At 53.6% G+C, this 20,654-nt stretch overlaps 1 protein-coding gene across 1 annotated transcript in view; it reads left to right on the top strand.

The window, feature by feature from the left end:
* Positions 1-20,654, top strand: part of CCN4 (cellular communication network factor 4) — a 38,957-nt gene that overhangs the window by 11,824 nt on the left and 6,479 nt on the right. The window contains exons 2-4 of the mRNA XM_054512439.2: positions 9,495-9,774; positions 16,248-16,508; positions 19,848-20,041. Coding sequence (XP_054368414.1) covers positions 9,495-9,774; positions 16,248-16,508; positions 19,848-20,041 — 735 coding nt within the window. The remainder of the gene's footprint in view (positions 1-9,494; positions 9,775-16,247; positions 16,509-19,847; positions 20,042-20,654) is intronic.

The following is a 20,654-nucleotide window of genomic DNA, read 5'->3' as shown; positions in this document are numbered from 1 at the left end:
CACAATCCTCACCACCCCGTGGGGTAGTCTTGATGCTGTGCCCTTTCCTCTCCCGCAAGGGCACCTGTCCCCAGTGAACCATGCACACACTCAGAAGAGGATGGGGTCCATCTCTGTCATCAAGTAGAACATTCCAGTCCCCTGGGTGCCCCACCCACCCCGGCCGGCTTCCGACTCTCCGACTCTCTGCTTCCTTGCCTGCTGCCATGCGTTCTTGGGAAACTGATAATGCAAGTCAAACTGTAGATTCACTCATCCCTGGGTCCATCTTCAGAGGCTGGAAAACACCATAAAATCCATAGTTACTGCTCATCGTTAAACAGCATCTCCAAACTACATCTGCAGCATTTCCTACAGGGGCTTTAATTTTTTTCCCCCAATTTTCATTTGCTTCCGTTTGTCCGGGAAGTTCCATTGCAGGGATCAACTCATTTCTTTTACCCTGCCTCACGATCGCCCTCCTTGTCCAGAGGGGCGAGTGTCTGACGCTGTCTTAATCCATCCAAGCAGCTGTGACAAAATACCACAGACCGGGGGGCTTATGAACAACAGAGATGTATTTCTCACAGTTCCGGAGGCTGGAAGACCGAGATCAAGGAGCCCACGTGGTCATGTTCTGATGAGGTCGTAGCTGGTGTCTTGTCACTGTGTCCTCACGCAGAGGAAGGGGCGAGGGGTCTCTCTGGGATCTCCTTCAGAAGGGCACTAACCCCACTCACAAGGCTCCACCTCGTGACTTGTAGGGCGTCTGCACGTAATGCATGGAAGTGTGATCATACAGAAGTTCTGTGTTCCACGATGAAGACAGTGGTCATACAAAGAGGAAGGCAGCCTGGAGCCCCCACACCTTTCCCTCCCCTGCCGTGCACTCGAAGACAGGGTTCCCATTCCCAAAAGAATCACCAGAGGTGCAGGCCAGAATACAGATTCTCCGCCCGGGCCTAGAGGAACCAAAGCCAAATATTCCATGTGGGGGTCAGGAGTCTGTATTCTAACAGGGTCCGTAGGCCACAGCTGTTCTCCACCTCCACTGCTCTCAGAACCACCTGGAAACGTCCCAGTGCTCACGCCCCTGCCCAAAGCATTTAAGTCAGGATATCTGGGGACAGTGGCCACACATCAGTGTTTGTTAAAGCCTCCAGGTGGTTCTGACGTGCAGCGAAGTTTGGGAACCACGGTGGGGAGTAATTCTACTTGTAATGGCCACCCTGGTTGTCCTGAGAGGTGGCTGGGTCGGGGCGCCCCTGGTGAGGCTGAGCAGGTGGAACTGGCCAGAAACAGTCTGTGACCAAGTGAGCACTGGGCACCCACCTGGGGAAGCAAAGATTGGTTTTTTTCCCCTCTTGGCTTCTGCTGTTAGAAAACCTGATGTAAGCCCCATATGGTAGTGAGTTTGCAAAGATCAGTTTCCCCATCTGCAGAACGGGCACAGCCACCCTGTCTCGGATAGCTCAGCGTGGGTAAAAGGACAGCAGCTGAGCTGTCTGGGGAAGGAGGCAGGGCGTGGGACCGGCTCCTGTCTGTGCTGGGGAATGCAGGGAGAGGCTCTAAAACCAAAAAAAAAAAAAAAAAGTGGGAACCTGGTAAGAGCCCCAGGGTGTCCCAAGGGCCCAGCCAAGCAAATATCCTGGGGTTCCAGGAAGACCTTCGGCCCCAGAAGGAAAGTCCCATTCCGGAGATCCTGGGCAGACACAATGGCCTCCTAGTCTATTGCTCTGGGCTACACAGAACTTCCTCCAAACCTTCCTCTTGGGCCAGTTGCCCGAATTACTCTCTGTGCTCTGTGGGTTTTGCCCGAGGACCTATTGCTTGGAATGGGCTGAAAAATAGAATAAGGTGTTCTTTTAAAAACAGCATCCCAAAAGTCCTATGCTCATTGTCCATACAGACAAGGGCCCAACATGGCGGAGCGGCCCAAGCTCGCTGGTTCCGGCACTCTGCCCAGCCGTTCAAGCTCAGCACAAGTCTCCACTACCACTGCATCCCGAGCCCCCCACGGCAAGGATGGTGCTACGGGGCAGAGGGCACGTCCCCGGTCACGGGAAGGGCGAGGGGGCCATGCCCTGAGATTTGGCTGACTTCCCAAGGAAGCCAGTGAAGAGAAGCCCTGGGGAACGTCTTACCTCCATTCTCCGGCTGAGGCACTTCCCCCGTTCATGTTATGGATGGAAAAAGAGAGCCCATGTCTTCATGACAACGGTCCATGCCTCATGGCAAAGGGCAGGTGGCCATGCCGTGCTAATCCGGACATTCAAAGCGGCTGATAGCCTGTGTGTGTATGTGTGAAAGAGAAAACATGTGTGTGAGACAGACGGAACGACACAGCCTCCTTGTCTGGCATCTCAGGGAGCTAGTGCTCCCGAGAGGAACCTCAAGGGAGACACCCACGGGTGAGCTGGCTCCGCCCCTTGGGGACACGGGAGGCTGCACTTGGATGGACACAGGTGCAGGGGACTCACTGGACTGGAGGCTCCAGGACTAACTGGGCCCCCTAGGAAGACACCATCACCTCCCCCACACCTCAGCTGGTGCCTGGGGTTTCATAGACAGGCCATTTTACTAGAAGCTGATGTCATCAAGTGTCCCCTGCCTGGGGAGGGGCCCCGGCAAAAGCTGTCATCAGCACCGTGCACCGCAGGGGGGTGGCTTTGAGTGGGGCAGGGGGGCGACAGGTGATTCAAAGGGGAACCAGAGGCTTCGAGCGCAGAGCGTGGAGTCAGACCCTGCAGGCTCAGTCCTTCTGCCAGTCGCTGCCTGGGCGTCTGGGCAGCTGCCTAGACTCCCTGAGTCTCAGTTTCCCCACTGGTTAAGTGGGGGTGGGGTAGTTACTCCCCCAAGGGTTGGTAGGGGCATTCATTAACTGAATGCACTGTATCTGGCACATTTCGTGGCTTTCCTTACCAGATTCGCCTGCCCGGGGCCAGTATCAGCTGTAGGAGCTGCTGGCGTGGAAATCTAAATTCTCGGAATTAGGAGCCTGGAAAGGGGGCACAGTGAGAGGGAGCTCTGTGAGGACAGTGAATCTTCTGGGCCCGCTGTTCCAACCCCAGCCCGCACAGGGCCTGCCCCACTGCTGGTGCTCAGTAAATATTCCTCAGAGAGGAAACCATGGGCTTCACATTCTTCTTCCAACGGGCAGGTTGGTCAGAGAGGAGTGCTAAGATGCCTCCCAGCTGGAATACTCAAGGACCCTTCGGAACAAGGCTGGCCGAAAGCCCCTCCCGACTCCCCGCCCAGCAGCAGGTCCTCCCCAGCCCGCTCAACCCCAGGATGTAGCTCGGGCTGGAGTTTCTGGAGGGAGCAGGGCTTTGAAACAGGGCGCTGGGCCGCTTGGCCTCAGCCGTGGCAGTGACATGAATGCCTGAGGTCTCCACTTGTTAGGAAATGCGATCCTGAGGGGACAGACATTTCACACAAGGATCCCCACAGCCTCTCCCAGAGCTCCCAGGCTCTGGATACTCGCCTTGGTCAGCTGTGAGGGGAGCGTGTTCCCAACGACCACAGGAGTGCAGTCTCTTCTGGGAGGGTGACCACAGATGGCAGAAGAGTTAGGGGCTCAAGATCTTCGGGCAAGGCAGCCTTTGTTCCATCCCGGCTGCCCGCCCCCCAACCGTGACTAGCTGTGTGGCCTCGTGCTGTCACTCAACCTCTCTGAGCCTATTGCCTCTGCTCCAGGAAAATTAGTAAGCCTGCCTTGTGATTTGTTGGGGGAACTGTAGGAGACAGGGCATCAAAAGCTCTCCATATACAGTTGCTTAAGCGTCCGACTGTTTTTTTTTTTTTTAAGATTTTATTTATTTATTTGACAGAGAGAGAGAGACAGAGAGCAAGCACAAGCAGGGAGAGCTGCAGAGGGAGAGGGAGAAGCAGGTTCCCCAAGAAGGGAGCCTGACGCGGGGCTCGATCCCAGGACTCTGGGACCGTGACCTGAGCCAAAGGCAGACGCTTAACCGACTGAGCCACCCAGGTGATCCAAGTGTCCGATTCTTGATTTCGGCCCAGGTCATGACCTCAGCGTCATGAGATCGGGCTCTGTGCTTAGCATGGAGCCTGCTTGAGATTCTTTCTCTCTCTCCCTCTGCCCCTCCCCCCACTTGCTCGCTCTCTCTCAAAAATAAATAATTTTTTTTCAAAGTTCTTCATATATAACGAACACCCATAGAGATTAGCTATGAGGTAAGGGCCTGTCTGTGTGTGCACACACAGGGAAATGGATGGTACATGGTTTCTGCCCTCGAGAGAGGACAGTGTCATGGGGAAATGTACATTGACTCCTTCATTCTATTGACAGATGCTTATTGACACCCACTATATGACAGGCTTTGTGAAGCCTGACACTCCTCTACAGCCCCCAGCCCAGATGATTGTCTAGCTGCTTCTTGATTACCTCCACTGATGGTGCGCTCACAACCTCACAACTGATTCCTTCCATTAGAAAATTCTCCTTCGTGTACAGTAGTGGAAAAAGCATGAACCCAGCAGATTTGAGTTTAAGTCCAAATTCTGTCACTTACTACATGTTGAGCATGAACAAGTCACTTTGCTGATCTGTAAAATGGAGCTCATGATACCAACCACTGTGGGGAAGACAAAAGATCAGCCACAGAAACTGAAACCTAGCTCAAGATTGGCCCCTAGCGGTCACCGCAGCTATGGTCTGCAATGGAATGGACTGGCTAGATAAGTTAGAAACCCTAGCCATGATCTCATTTGGTGCTTCTTCCCAGAACCTTGGTGGGTGGGGGTATCTAGTAGTAGAGATGGCATTTCACAGCAGAGAAAACCAAGGCTCAGAAAGTGGACTCCCAGAGTCACATGGACAGTACGTCGTAAAGACCAGACTTGACACAGTGTGATGTTTCTAAAACACAAATCTGTCCTGATCATTCTGCTAAAGTCCTTCAATGAATGAAGGCAGCAGACTCCAGCCAAAAGCCTGAGACTTTAGCCAGGCATTCGGGTCCCTCCTTGATCTAGTTGCCCATGACCTCATTGTGATCTGTTCCAGCCTCCATCTCCTCGTACCTCGCGTCTGCACCCTGCACCAGCTCACCGCAATTCTCCCCATGCCCCAGACACAAGCCCGTGAGCACTGCTCTTGGCCTTTGTATTTGCTTTGGTGCCCTTCCTCGCTGCTCTGTTCCTGCTCGTCTTCACACACCTGTTATTCTTCCCACACCAGCTCCCGGAGAAGCCCTCCCCAGTCCCAGCAGACATGGCCAGCCTTCCTGTATGCTCCCACAGGCAGGTCGGCTTTGTTTCCCTGTGGTATCCCCCACTGTCGGCCCAGCACCTAGTGTAACACTTGGCGCCCAGGGAGAGCCGACTAGAGGTGTGTTGAGTGACCCAATGACTGGAGGGGGGGGTGCAGGAATGTATGGTGCCATCATTATGGCATTGATCACACTGAATTACAGTTACCATGTTCGTGTCTGTCGGCCCCATGGGCGGTAAGCTGGTGAGCACAGGGGTTGTGTCTCATGCACCCTTGCTTCCTTCAAGCCCTGCACAAAGCCGGGCACATGGTAGCTGTTCACTAAGCATCTGCCCATAGAATGCATGGAAGAGTCGATACATTTCCCCAACTAAACTGTCCACTCTTGAGGGCAGAAAGCCCATGGCACCCCTCTGCTTCCCTGCGTGCACACACACACAGAGAATTCATCATCAGGAAGAATCCACAGTCGCATCCCTTGTGGTGTCAACGCTGGGCAAGGCAGCAAGGATTCAAGGGGCTCACATCAGACTCGGGAGTTCTCAGGCCCCCCACACACTCCCTCTACCTTCTCCCCTGGACTGAGGCCTAGGAGGCTTCCCACCAGCAGATGGCGCCAATAGCAAGGTCTGAGCTAAGCTGACCTCCCTCCCAGAGCCCATCCCTCGCTGCCCCAGCTCCCCTAACTGGTTTCCCTTAAGGAACTCTGTGTTCTGGGGCTCCCAGCAGGTAACTGAAAAGGAGCCTTCCTTCTGGGGGGCGTTAACCTGGAGACCCCAGAATAGATGGTGACCATGTGGAGAGGGGTACCTGCCAGATGAGAGCCCATCCCAGCCCGGCTCAGAGGGCCCAACCCCGCAAGTCCCATGCTGAGCCCTATGGGAGTTCGGGAGGACCCCCGACAAAGAAATGCAAGCGAGAAGTCATGCTTTTGAGGGCCTGCCATGTGCCAGGCCTTACCAGTGCTTCCGCACACATGGGCTCTCCCCTTCCCCATAGCTCCCGGAGGGGGGCATTATTGTGGCCGTATCACAGATGGGGATGTCGAGGCCCAGAAAGGTTAGGAAGCTTGTCCAAGGCCACACAGAAGGAACACACTGCTGGCCGTCTCAGGTTCCATGTTCTTTTGTTGACACTCAAATTTAATCCGAGCGAAGAGGAGAGGTTCCAGGACTGGAGGTCCTGAGTATCAAGTGACACCAAAGCCCCTTGTAGTCAACAGTCCCCCGTGTGGCCATCCCACTAGGCAACACTGACACACGCCTGCCGTGGGCTCTAGGCCATGTTTCAGGCACACAGACAGCAGTGAGGCCTTTACAGTTCACGATCTAGTGGGGAGGGAGTCCCCTAACACGGCCGGGGGAACGCATGGAAGGCTTCCTGGAGGAAGGGGCTTTTTAAAATTTCCTCTGCCAAGAGTATATATATCCTGAGGGCCTGGGGACTGATTAGAGACAGTTCATGGGTGCTTATGAAGCACTGAGCCTTCTAGTGTCACAGAATGACGAGGAAAATTCTCTCTACAGAGTCAGAAAGAGGGGTGTGTGTGTGTGTGTGTGTGTGCACATCTGGCTGGTTTATTGATGAGGGGGTTTGGGGTTTTGTTGTGTCACATTGTATTTCTGAGGAAAAGCAAGCAGAAGCAGGGAAACCGATCGCCCAGGTGAACAGGGACCAGCACTGCCCACCTCCTAGAGTTCCTGGATCCCGGCCAGCAAGGCCTTGCCAAGCCACGTCACCCATGGACAATGGAAGTGGCTGCAGGCATGATTCTCCTGGCCATCCTGGGTCTCTGTCTCTAGCCTAGCAGAGAAGCCCCCAGTGAGGATGGGATAAGGCGGGACGGAGGGGAGAGGTTCAATGGCATCTGGAGAAATGGGTGGCAGACAGCCCCCAGGCCTCCCTGCGGTGCCTTGCTGTGGGCCAGGCCCCGTGTGGAGGGCCCCACCCTGCCCTCCTCCCCGAGGGCTTGCTTAGTCTCCCAAACACACACAAGTCTGGCCACCAGGTGTGCAGAGCGTTGGCAGGACAGGCCAGGTGCTCAGGTCGGCGGACCAGGAGCGCTCTCTCTGAGGGAGGCCCTTAAGGGGGGGCCTGAGTGGCAGTGCCCAAGTGAAGGGAGGTGGGAAGGACATTTCGGTCCCAGGGAACTCAGGGCAGAGGTCCTGCCTTAGGAAAGGAGTGGGCACGACTGAGCCCTGAAACCAAGCCCAGAGGTCATAGAAGCCTCAAATCAAGGTTTGCCCGTTTGATTTTCAAGAGTTCAATCAATATTTACAGTGAAAAGGATTACGTGTGAAACCCCTAACCAAGAGCCCAATGAATCCAGCCACTCAATCTGGATCATCTCTCCCGGCCGCTGATCTCTCCCAGCTGCTAGTCCTCCCGGCCAAGTGTGCAAGGGTGGACTTCACAGCCCTGGGGCAGAGCAATTCCTGCCCTGACTTTCACGGAGCTCCCTGGGCCCCCTGGGACACCCAGCACTCTGTGTACAGCTTTGAGCTATAAGAAATCACCTCTAATGTCTGCCTCTCCCATAAGCTGTGAGTTCTTCAAAATCCAAGAATTTTTAAATTCATCTTCAAATGCCTAGAACTTGAGAGAGGCTATGAGCTAGCTCAGCAACGTTTGTTATGCAATTACAAGAACCCAGAGGGCAAAGGTGAAGGGTGTAGAAATGAGACTTTTTTTTCTTTTTTAGATTTTTATTTATTTGACAGTGAGAGATACAGTGAGAGAGGGAACACAAGCAGGGGGAGGGGAGAGGGAGAAGCAGGCTTCCCGCTGAGCAGGGAGCCCGATGTGGGGCTCGATCCCAGGACCCCGGGATCATGACCTGAGCCGAAGGCAGACGCTTAACGACTGAGCCACCCAGGCGCCCCAGAAATGAGACTTATAAGAGTGGTTTGTGCCTAGATCCTGACACATATTGTGTCATCCTGGACATGTTCCTCTGCCTCTCTGGGTCTCAGTTTCCTCCCCGGGAAAAGGGAAGAAGAATCTGAATATGTCAGCATGTGTCGTTCCAAGATTGAAATGCAGATCTCTAACCTCCACCGAGCAGGGTTTCTCGGGTTCGAGGTGGAGGGGGTGAAGCCCTGGTCCCCACCTCTGCTGACCTTGGAATTCTGGAATCACGGTTCAGAAGCCCGGGACGGGATGCTCCCCGGCAGGGACCACACTGGCCTGGGGATGGGAGAATGGCCGGGAGCCGTGTGCACACTCTCTGTCCTCAGACAATTCCCTTTCTCCTGCGGTCTCTGCTTCCTCCAGTGTAAAGAGCAAGGGTCCAGGACAGGGGTTCAGGGCGGCAGCCAGAGGGGGTGTGAAGGTGACTGGCTCCCAGAGATACAGGCGGCTTGAAACTCTTAAACTCAAAGACACCCCAGAGCAGCCTCCCATTCTATCTCCCTGTTCTTCAGGGCAGGGATGGCTCTTTGGGCCTATCTCTCCTCTTCCCAGCTTCCCAGTGTTGCGTCCATCGTATTTTCAGGGTGACGATGAACCTGGGGGCTTGGGGATGGGAATGCGGCCATGGGAGGTGCGTGGGCAGGGGGACTCCTGTCTGTAGGCCTGGCACTAGCAACAGGGGCCTAACTCCCTTCTACAGGACAGGGAGAGCCAGCCACAGTGGGCTCTGAAGGGGTCACCTGCCGCACCCCACCGCAGCCTTTCCTGGGGCTCAGAGGGCAACTAATTATAATAATAATAGGTCATCTGGCTAAAACCTGCTGTCAAGTATGAGTCATCTGGCTCTGCAAGTTCCCAAGGACCCATAGTGGAGTGAAGAGGGTGGCTCTTTGCGCAGAGGAGGAAAGGCAATGGGATCCGGGCTGCACCTCGAAACATGACTCATCAGAAGGCATTTGCTACTCAGAGCCTCGGGTCCCACATCTGTGAAATGAGACTGACTCATTGCCCTCCCAGGTTGTGGGATGCTTGAGGATGGAAGGAAACACACCCAGGTTGTGGGATGCTCGAGGATGGAAGGAAACACATATGAGGCTTAGTGTGGCCAGAGTTCTGACATAGAATCAGGGCCCCACCACCTCCAGTAAGGGGACTGGGGAAATTGGCTTAACTTCTCCGACCTCCTGGCTCTTTGCTCCTATTTGTTTTACTGAAGAGAAAGGAGATGTCTGGCTATTAAAAACATGGTAGAAAAAAACATAATTTTATGTAAACCTTTTAACACCAGGAAGATGAGAAGGTGATTGCCGACCCTTTAGGCTGTGACACCCCTGCCTGGCAGCCCTTTATCTCTGCTTTTCCCCTACAGGCCTTCTCTCCAGCCCCCACGGCCATGGCCTTCACCCCAGTGCCACTGGAGGATACATCTTCACGCCCCCAATTCTGCAAGTGGCCATGTGAGTGCCCGCCGTCCCCACCCCGCTGCCCACTGGGGGTCAGCCTCATCACAGATGGCTGTGAATGCTGTAAAATGTGTGCTCAGCAGCTCGGGGACAACTGCACAGAGGCAGCCATCTGTGACCCCCACCGGGGCCTCTACTGCGATTACAGTGGGGACCGCCCGAGGTACGCAATAGGAGTGTGTGCACGTAAGTGAGACCCTCCCTACCTTCTGGCCAGGCCCCAGCACCCCCAGCTCTAGCCCTCACCTGTAGCCCTTCCCCTGGCCAGTCTCTGCCCCCTTCCTACTCTAGTCTATGATTAAAGGTCAGAAGCTGGGCCCTTCCTGAAGAGGGAGGGATGCCTGCATTCCTCTTGCCTCCAGAGCCTGGCTTCCTGCTCTCTTCTCGGTCCTGGAGGCACATCCATGGCTGACTGGGGAATAGGGACCCACCAAGGAAGACCTAAGCATGGTTTTATTCTCTGAGTTGTAGACCCTTTGCGGGATGCCTATGCCTTCCAGGGGCACCGAAACTCATCAGAGCCCCAGATATTTTAGTAACATTCTAAATTTAAATAATATGTTTTTTTTTTTTTTAATCCAGTAACCTTGAAAGAATAAAATCCATCAGGCTACAATCATCCCTTCCTACACACCCATGTTCCTTCAGTTACCACTGTCACTTTTAACTTTTTAGCCCTTTCTTCTGGTAGTTATCACTATATAATATATGTCTTCTCTTATAACTTGATTGGCTTAAAATATCAATCTTGGATAACCTATCAATGTTCCTATATGACAGCTGATGACTTAACCACCAGACACATCACCTATCTTGGTTTTATTTTCATAATTTTTGGTTATGCAATAATCAGTATTTACAATATTATGACTACATAAATAATGTTGCTGAAGCATGAGATACTGTATTTGTTTGAATTTTCTTTCTCATGAAGCTTTTTGTTTTTCCTGGGGTTCTAATTGCTTTTGCTCTTTCTTTACTTTGCTCTTTATAATATCCTCATGCTGGGGGGACAACTGTTGGTGTTTGCTTGCTCTTCAAGTGCTCTATCATGTCCTTTTTTGTTCCCAGAGACTTCCTTTCAGGACTTTCTGATCTCATGCTTCTATCTGGAATGGCAGTCATTTAGCTTGAATCGTCCAAGCTTTTATCCAAAATACATGACCCAGCATGATGAAGAGAGGTTACTAGGCATCATGGCACAGTAGCCTAACTTCTGAAAAAGTACACAAAGCCTCATAAACCCAAGAACACCTTTCTTCCCTTAGTGCTGAATCAAGACTTCTCCATAACTATGACGCCATATGCACCCAATTACATGTTCACACATAGCATCGTCTCTCATCCTCAGCTAACCTATTATATCTCCTGAGGTGGGTGGTTGATGAGGGTTATGACCATAATTTCAAGTCAGACAATCCTACCTGTGCCTCACAGTTAATTATAAGCACTTTCTGCTCTTTTATCATTGATTCATGCTTCAACTTTCATTCAAAGTCATCTGTCTTTAGCTTTCCAAGTACCACCCTTGATTCTCCCGTCCTTTACTTTTCCCCCTTTTATTCAGACTAATTATTAGCCCCACAAAACAGTATGCTCAAAGAGAACTTGCGGCAACACCTGCATAGAATCATCTGATGTGTTGGTGAAAAATGTTGTCCTTGAGCCCCATCCCAGACTTACTGAGTAAAATTCTCTAGAAGTGAAGGTGGGCATATAAACATTTAACAGGGTTCCCAGGTGATTCTCATTTACACCCAAGTTTGAGACTGACTGCTTATATATAGAGAAAGTCATATAGTCTCTCCTCATACCCGGTGAGAAATCTGGCTGAGCCTTCCTACACTAGAATCCCTTTGTTACAGGAGACTGTCTCATCATTTCTTTCCCTCTTAGAGCTGTTTTTCAAGGTCATTAAAAAGGTAGGTCAGTTCACAGTGATCATACTAATCTCTACAGCTGTACTGACATCTTATTACATGCCTGGCACCACGTCTTTATAGACATTCTCTCATGGACCCAGAGATTGTGCAGGCCCTGAAACTGCCTCTCCTGCCTGCCCTTCCCCACCAGAGGCCTGGAAAACCACCTTCCCAATCCATCTATACCTCGTATCTCCTTGTATCTTGGGTCCTGCTTTCACTCCCTAGAGCCTCTTAGCTTCCCCTCACCATGAGCCCCTGTGTATTTCCTTTCCTTTTATCTGGAAGGAAAACTGGTCCACAGATTTTAATATGTATTACACTTGCCAATGGTTCCCTGGTCATATAGGTTTGCAGACACTGGAATAAACAAAGTTAAACAAGCATACAGAATTTCTGAGAAGTTTTAAATGTTCACATCCACTGTAAAATTCCAAAATGGGAGATATAAGAGGCCTTTGTTTTTGAAACTTATTTGCACAGGGAATTGCTTTGTCCAGGTAGACTTTTACCACTCCTCCCCCACCCCACCACACATGTGCACACTCACAGATACACACATCGCATGTACACACATAGACACAAACATGCAAGTCGCTAGTGTTCTACGAAACACCTTCCTAGAAATGTTGCCATGGTGTCTGAGTTCACAAAACCCTAAGGCAAGAAAGACAAGCGGCCAGGGTCTGATGGCCATAGAGAGGAAGGCACCTTGGGGCCAGAAGGGGAAAGAGAAAGAAGAGTCCCACAGACAATCTTGTGACAAATGGTCAATTCAACCATTGGATGGTCCCCAAGACAGGTTAAACCTGTGTTTGGAGATTTGCACATAACTAGGCCGAGACAAGACAGGTCCTAAGAATGAGCAGTCCCAACACTGACACGTAACTCAGAGAAAGGTGGAATTATGGCAAATGAGTGAATGCAAGCTTTGGCTACCAGAGGTCACTGCTCCTGGGCACCAGGCACTGTGGCCGGGCAGAAAAGTGAGCTTGGTCTTGTCCATTCTGCTCAGTTTCCAAGAGAATCCAAAAGTCCAGATTTGTGTATGATTTGTAAATGTTGGCAATATGTTCCAAATTTTTTTTTTTCCAAAACGTTCTGTAGGCCAAACTAAATACTTCTATGGGCAAAGAGTGACCTCTGAATTACACTCTTTGGCTATTTTGGTTGTACAAACATTACTCTGTGCTTAATACAGTTGGGCCAGGCCTGAGAGCAGGGTGGTTTGCTGGAAGGATCATGCAATTTACAGGCAGACAGATCTGGGTTTTGAATACTGGCTCTGCCATTCGCTGGCTACGTGACCTTGGGCACATCACTTAAGTATCTTGATCAAACCAACCTCATGCAGCTGTTGAGAATAAACAAGGGACCGCATTAAAGCCTCAGATGTGACCGGCTGTTCTATGTCATTGTTTTACTTGCTTTGTTTTAACTTTCCCTTGCAGAAATTATCTCGGTTTTGTACACAGTCATCCTCAGAGGAGGAGGCAGCTCTCCTTCCAGGCTAGACTCCCCGGTGTAAAGAGCGAAGGAGTAGACAGCTCCTGCATGGTCTTTGGCGATAGACAATCTAAAGTTCAGATTCCAGCTCCATAACTAATATGGTGACGTTGGGCAAGCTACTTAACCTTTTAAGTGTCAATTTTGTCATCAAGGAAATGCGACAAATAATACCTACTTCTTTGGGTGGTTGGGATTTCAAGAACCTGACACGTGGGAGGAGCCCAATACAGATGAGGGCTCACCCCACCTCCCTTCCATCCATATATCCGTCTGTCCATCCATCCCACCATCCATCCCTCCATCCATCCCTCCATCCACTGACTCATTCACACAGTTATGAATAGGTGGGTGATAATGCAACAGTTGGGTTACAACAAGGCATGACCCACTGTCCTTGCTCCCATGCAGCTGACAGTCCATTAGGGGGTGGGTGAGGGAAGTGAAGGCCTGGATGGTGGAGCCAAGGACTTATAGGTCCTTCAGTAAGAGGAAGGCTCACCACACCATACCTGTACTTGCAAGCCTGAGATTAGATAGGGGATGGTGAGCTTCACCAGGAGCCGGTCCTTCCATTAGTTTAAAAGTGAATGAGGAGGGGGCTTTAGAGTCTGCTGCAGGCCCAGGCACCATACATATCATGCACTCTACTCTCCCTCTAGCCTATGGTGGGCAGGATACTCAGGGCCACTAGCAACCTCCACTGTCCCCACCTGCCCCAAATTCCCAAGGAGACTGGGAGCAGCTTTTGGAAGCAGTGGTTCCCACTCTTGGCTGCAAACTGGATTCACCTGGGGAGCTTTAAAAAATATCACAGGCGGGGCGCCTGGGTGGCTCAGTCGTTAAGCGTCTGCCTTCGGCTCAGGTCACGATCCCAGGGTCCTGGGATCAAGTTCCGCATCGGGCTTCCTGCTCAGAGGGGGACCTGCTTTTCCCTCTCTCTCTTCCTGCCGCTCCCCCTGCTTGGGTGCTCGCTCTCTCTGATAAATAAATAAATAAAATCTTAAAAAAATACATCGAAGTTCAAAAAAGTAACAAAAATACTGAGTCTCAGGTCCACGCCCATATTCTGGGGCACGGTGTGGGCATCGGAATTTTTGAAAGGCCCCCAGGTGGCGCCAGTGTGCTAAGGGTTCCCAGGCACCCAGTACTGCTTTGTCCCTCCAGCGTTCCTCCACACATGGCCAGAGAGCAGGCTTCAGCACACTCCCTTCGCCCCCTCCACTAGTGTGCACACACACTCACGCGCACACACGCGTGCTCACACCTTCCCAGAGCAAGGGCACAGTCGGGGGTGACTCAGAACAAAAGGATGAGTGATTCACCCAGGGCTTCCTCTGCTTTGTTTTGTTTTCCTTTAGTGTTTTGGTTTTTTTTTTTTTTTTTTTTCCAATTTCCCCTCCTTTACTGGTGTCTGGTGGAAGGAAATGGGCTGTGGAGTCAGATCCCCAGGGACTGAAGTGCAGCTCTATCCTTCACCAGCTGGGTGACCTTGAGCTAATGAATCACTGGACCTCCCTGTCTGCCAAACGGGGAAAATAAAACTCTCCTCGTGAACTTACTGGGAGAACTGAATGAGATAACATATCAGATGGTGCCTGGCACAAGATCAGATGGCCAGTGAGCGGGAGTGCCTTCCTTTCTGCGCCTCCACCCTGCACGATCACCTCCCAGGAAAAAGAGCAGTCATGCCAACATTCCCACAGGCTGAGACTCAGCATCTAGCTGTGTCGCCTTCGGCGCGAGACTTAACTTCACTGAGACTCAGTTTTGCTGTATGTGAAAATGGGACGGTGTTTCCTTTTAAGAGGAAATCAGCAATGCATGGAAGCCTGGCACATAGCAGGTCAGGCGACCAAGAACAGAGACAGCGCTTAGGAACACTTCACTCCTGTTAGATACTGGGACTATTAGTATCAGTGACCACCTGCCAGCAAACTGGGGCGATCCACTGGAGCCACTGGCAGACTGCGGATTCCAAACTAGCCGTCCTTGGGTGGGCACCCTTGCTGCCTGGGAGCTGTCCACATGCACTTCCAGGCACTGTCCTCAAGCAGCCAGGGGGTGGTGCTGGGGGGCCCAGCGGCTCCACACCCCTCCTGCCCCCTAGGTTTCTTTAACCAGATCTCATATCTAATGAAGAACGCCTAAGGCCACTCACCCCAAAACCAGCTCCTCCGAGGACATAGCATCCATCCCTCCCCTGCCAGGGCTCAGGTCATAGAACTAGGAGTCACTCCTAACCCCACTCCTCTGCTCCTCCCATCTCATCCGGCGGCTGTTCCTTCCAAACACACCCAGAAGCTGAGCCCTCCTCAGGGCTCCGGGTCCCTCCAGGGTGCAAGCACGGCCACCTCTCGCCTGGATGATAGGGGTGGCCTCCTGACTGTCCTTACTGCCTGTTCTGTTCAGCACCTCCTGTGCTCTTGGGAAGCACGATTCCTAGAGGGGGGTCGACAGTTGCTTACGGAGCACATACTGTGTGTCTAGGTGCTAACAGCCCCGAGCCCCCAAGGAAACCCTCTCTCACCTCATCTCGGGCCCCCACCCCCTAACCCCCCAGGCCTGCTCCCTCCCTGCCTGGGAGACCTCCCCCCAACACCAGTGCCAGCGAACTTGCTCTAGTCCTTCCACCTTTGCCGAAGCAGCATCACCCGGGTGAGGTGCCCCCCCAGCCGCCCCTCCTCTTGCTCTTCTCCCTGGTATTGGTACCCTTCAACACTCTGCATGATCTGTTCGTCTTTCCTGTGTTACCCCCACTGCACTGGAAGCTCTATGTGGGCATGGTTTTGTCCACTTTGTTCCCCGAATCTCCAGTGCCTAGAACCTTCCATAAATACATGCACTGAATGAGTGGAATCTTTGTTCCAAAGTGTTTGGATTGGTTTTACACCGGCCCCTCAGAACCATGGCCCGAGAGGTCTCCGTCAGTCCTCGGCTCTGTGCCATGTGCCGGCGGCGGGACCGACAGGTGGCACAGGTTCCTGCCCCGGCCAGGCTCTACCTTCTCAGCGCTGCCAGCCTGACACGGGGTCACTTGATGGCTGGTGGCTGAGCTGCACCCCACACTCCCTCACTGCCTCTGCTCAGGTCTCGCCACACTCCCCGGTCCTGCTGGCCGCCAGCCGCCAGGGCGGGCGCTCCCCGGGGTCGGGCCGGGTCGAGGCGGGCGGTGTCCCCGGCGGGGCGCGAGCCCAGCGGGCCTGACCCGCGCGGCGCGTGTGTTTGCAGAGGTGGTCGGCGTGGGCTGCGTCCTGGACGGGGTGCGCTACACCAACGGCCAGTCCTTCCAGCCCAACTGCAAGTACAACTGCACGTGCGTGGACGGCGCGGTGGGCTGCACACCCCTGTGCCTGCGCGCGCGCCCCCCGCGCCTCTGGTGCCATCGCCCCCGGCGGGTCAGCGTCCCCGGCCGCTGCTGCCAGCAGTGGGTGTGCGACCCCGACGCCAGGAGGCCACGCAAGACAGCGCAGCGCCACACCGGCGCCCTAGGTGGGTGCGGGGGCAGGCGGGGGGGGGGAGGGGCCCTGACCCCCTCTGATTGGCCCGCACGCGCAACGAGTCCCAGTCCCCAGACGACCACCCACTAGCTGTGCGACCTTGGCAAAGCCACCTGTCCTCTGGGACCCTATTTCTCCATCTGTCCCAACTGTTCTATGAGGTCCTCCCAACATAAAATGAGCAAGAGCTTTATAAAGAGCAAAGCCAGACACATGGGATTCATTGTTATCCTACTTAAGATATTAAACTGGGAAGTGGAGGTGCAGGAAGGGTGGGTGTGCAGGCACCCGAGGAGGAGAAGCAGGGAGACAAGGCGTAAGGGCGGGAGAGAGAGTGGGTGGCTTCTCCTCACTATGGAGGATTTGTGCACAGGTGAGACTGCAGCCAGGTACACCAGGCCAGAGGAAGCCCTGGAAAGGGAGGCCAGGGACAGGCCCATTGGTTTTACCACTGCTTACTGGAGTAGCCCAGTGCCAGCCACTTAGGAGGTACCAAATAGATGGTTGTCTTATGGATGGGCGGATGGATGGATGGGCGGATGGAGGGAGGGAGGGAGGGAGGGATGGATGGATGGATGGATGGATGGGCAGACCAATAGATGGATGGATGGGCGGATGGAGGGAGGGAGGGAAGGAGGGAGGGAGGGAGGGAGGGAGGGATGGATGGATGGATGGATGGATGGATGGATGGATGGATGGATGGGCAGACCAATAGATGGATGGATGGATGGATGGATGGATGGATGGATGGATGGATGGATGGATGGATGGATGGATAGATGGATGGGCAGACCAATAGATGGATGGATGGATGGATGGATGGATGGATGGATGGATGGATGGATGGATGGGCCAATGAGGATCTGAGCGAGGGCAGTGGAAGTGGAGGTGGCAAGGAAGGGACAGATGTGAGAGGCACTGCATGAGGAGTAAGACTGAGGCCATGGCATCAATCCACTGCATGGAGTGAAGGAGAGAGAAGGGTAGACAGCGACTCTCCAGGCTCATAATGACCTGGGAGAGAAAACGAGAGGAGCACACTGGGGGTGAAGAACTGCACTGTTTGAAACAGCTTGAGTTTGAGGCTGGGGGCCCTGCCCTGGTATCGCCCAGCAGAGTTCTAAGGGTACTGGTAATTTTTTTTTTTTTTAATTATAAGTGCGTGAGATTGCTCAGGGAGGCTGCGCCGAGCAGCGTTTCTCAGCCTTGGTACAGACCACATCTTGAACCAGAGAAGACTTTGTGGGGAGGGCTGCCCTGTGCATTGTGGGATGTTTAGCAGCACCCCTGGCCTCTACCTACTAGATGCCAGGAGCACCTGCCCCCCCCCAAATGGCAACAACCCCAAATACCTCCAGATGTTGCCATTTGTACCCTGTGGGACCCAATCGTCTGGGGGAGAACCACAATTGTGGCCCTGAAGACACCGCCATTTAAGGTGAGGGAGAGAAAAGAGCTGAGAAAGACGAACCCAAGAGGCAGGACAGAACCAGGAGAAAGAGGTTTTGCAGAAGTGAAGAAGGTGTTTCAGAGAACACACTGGAAGGCTGGGGCGATTGAGACCCGCCCCCAGGCTGTGTGCCCTCGGTGGCTCTGCCTGGGCCAAGGAGGAGGGCGGTCCTGCCCCTCCCCGCCTCTCCGGAGGGGCTTGGGGTGGCTCCCAGGGGCAGAGCCAGCCCCATGAAGAAGCCGCCCAGTGTCCATAGAGGAGGGGGCAGAGGAAGCTCAGTCCCTACGAGGCCCGCCACAGCCTCCAACGGGCAGAGCCACACGAGGGTCACAGGGGCGGGGTAGTGGCTGTCTGCCCATCGTATGTGGCCCGGTGACCCGTTCTGACCCAGTACAAGCAGGGCCCCTGCCTGCTAGTGGGCAACCCAGAAACCAAAGCCCTTTTATCCTCCTAGGCAAATCCCTCCCTCCGCCTCCTTCCTCCATGCTCACACCCCTGGCTCATCCCAGCCCCATTCTCCTCTGCCCTCAGATGCTTCTCCTGGCTTTCTTCCGTCTCTCAAAGCTTCCCTCTCTCACACATTCATTCCTGCCTTGTCCAGCCCTGTTCCCTGCACACCTGTGAACTTGGAGGGTCTGGGCATCCAGCACTGCTCCTTCCTTCCCCTTCTCCTTCCTCCCTCCTTCTGATCCCATTAGGTGTCTCTTCTTTCCTACTTTTCCCTTTCCTCCTCTCTGCCCCTCCCCCAATCTGCTTTTCCTTTCCTCCCAGCTCCTGTTCTCCCCTCCAAATCACACTCTCTCCCTCCCCTTCCCTCTCCCCTCCTCCCCCTCTTCCCCTGCCCTACCATCTGTCTCTCCTCCTCTCCCCCTCTGCCTGTCCCCTTCTCGGCTTCCTGTGAGTGCCCGCCTGCCTGTGTGTGTGTTTGTGTCAGGGCTGGACTGGCGTCCTCTTCAGATCCTTCTCTTGTGTATCTTGTGCCATCTTTCCGTGGGATCTCTCCTTTGTCTTTCTGGCTTTTTACCTGCCTCCGTCTTGAGCTCCATCCATTTTTCCATTACTCGGAGAATACTTGAGCGCTTGAGGCTGGGATGCATACATTAACAGAACCATCCAAGAGTTGGTGTTTAGTTGTCAGTCAAGAAACCATGAAAGCTCACATTTACTGAGCCAGGGCTGGCTTTCTGGCTTTCATATGCGTGAACCCATCTTTTCAGTCCACAGCCTTCGGAGGGAGATGAGATTATCAGCGCCCCCCTTGCAGGTGGGGAGACTGAGGCATGGAGGTGGGGGCTATCGGAAGTTGCCCAGCTACTAAGTGCTTGTGCTCAGAGTTGAACCCAGGCAATGTGGCTCTGAAGGGTGTGTGTCCCTACCCACTGTGCCCTCAGCATCACCCAGATGAGATATCAGGCTCTAGGGTATGGACACTCCCTCTGATTTTCTCCAAATAAACTTGACCTCTGTAGGGGCAGGTACAGTATCTTTCATTCTTCAAATCCCAGCACCTTGCAGATGCCCAATATATACTCAATAAACAGGTTCTTTCGTTGTCACACCAGCCATGAAAGGCAGATGTTTTATTCCAGTAAGGACACTGAGGCCCAGAGGGAATTATCTGGAACCACACAGCTTATAGGTGGTTGAGCAGATTTGCACTCTGGTCCACCTCTCTGTAAAGATGGTCTTTCCTCCAGAGAAGTGTAAGAGCTCAAAAGAGGTCCTCCTCTCCCTGGGGACCCATGCTGGTTAGAAGCTGACTTGCCCTTTTGGGGGTGGGGGAGACAGCCCGCACCCCTCCCCTGGGAGCTTCAGGGTCCCTGACCCTGTGTGTGCTGACGGCGGCAGGAAGCTCACGGGGAGTCTGGTCCCTGTCCTCAGCGGCCACAGGTGAGACGGAGCCGTGGCACGGGAACTGCCTGGCCTACACGAGCCCCTGGAGTCCCTGCTCCACCACCTGTGGACTGGGGATCTCTACTCGCATCTCCAACGCCAACAGCCACTGCTGGCCCGAGCAAGAGAGCCGCCTCTGCAACCTGCGGCCCTGTGACGTGGACATGCGTCCACACATCAAGGTCAGTCCACCTTCCGGGGGGGCGTTGGGGGGGGTGGGGAGGGGGGAGGCGCGTCGGACTTCCAGACAGACAGGCCCCGCTTCAAGCCTGGCCCCTGGACTTCCTCGTGGGGGCCCTTTGTGAAATGGGAACAAGTGCTCTCCGGTGGTGATGTGGAGGTGACCCTCACTGGCCGCCACTCCCCCTCTGCTCCTGTCCCAGCACGCATGACAGCTGCGTTGGGCAGTCAGGGAGCTCGAAACAGGGCTCAGGACAGCGGGGGTCACGTGCCCGTCTACTGCTGGCTGCACAGGATGGTGGCTGCTCTCCACATCTCGGAGCCCCAGGCCCCTCATCAGTAAAACACGGGGTTGGTCTCAGACATCTCCTCCAGCTTGGAGAGTCTAAGATCAGTAAAACAAAGGATCCGGGACAGAATAGGTTACAGCAGTGAGAAATGGGTCTGATTTGCCTCTCTCAAGGCCTCCTGGCTTCTATCTTAGGACTGGTCATCTGCCTTGCATGGAAAAGAAAAAAAAAAAAAAACCAAAAACTCAGCACTGACTCCATTTTTGGAGTACTGATGGTTTCTTGGGGTTGCTGAGGAGAGGGGTGCCCGGGAGACAAGGCAGCT

This window comes from Mirounga angustirostris, unplaced genomic scaffold (genome assembly GCF_029215605.1).
Source record: "Mirounga angustirostris isolate CCGP_5_RB_7025 unplaced genomic scaffold, mMirAng1.0.hap1 SCAF_4, whole genome shotgun sequence".
Taxonomy (NCBI): Eukaryota; Metazoa; Chordata; class Mammalia; order Carnivora; family Phocidae; genus Mirounga; species Mirounga angustirostris.
The sequence above is the reverse complement of the archived record's forward strand: the minus strand, read 5'-3'. Positions and strand labels throughout refer to the sequence as shown.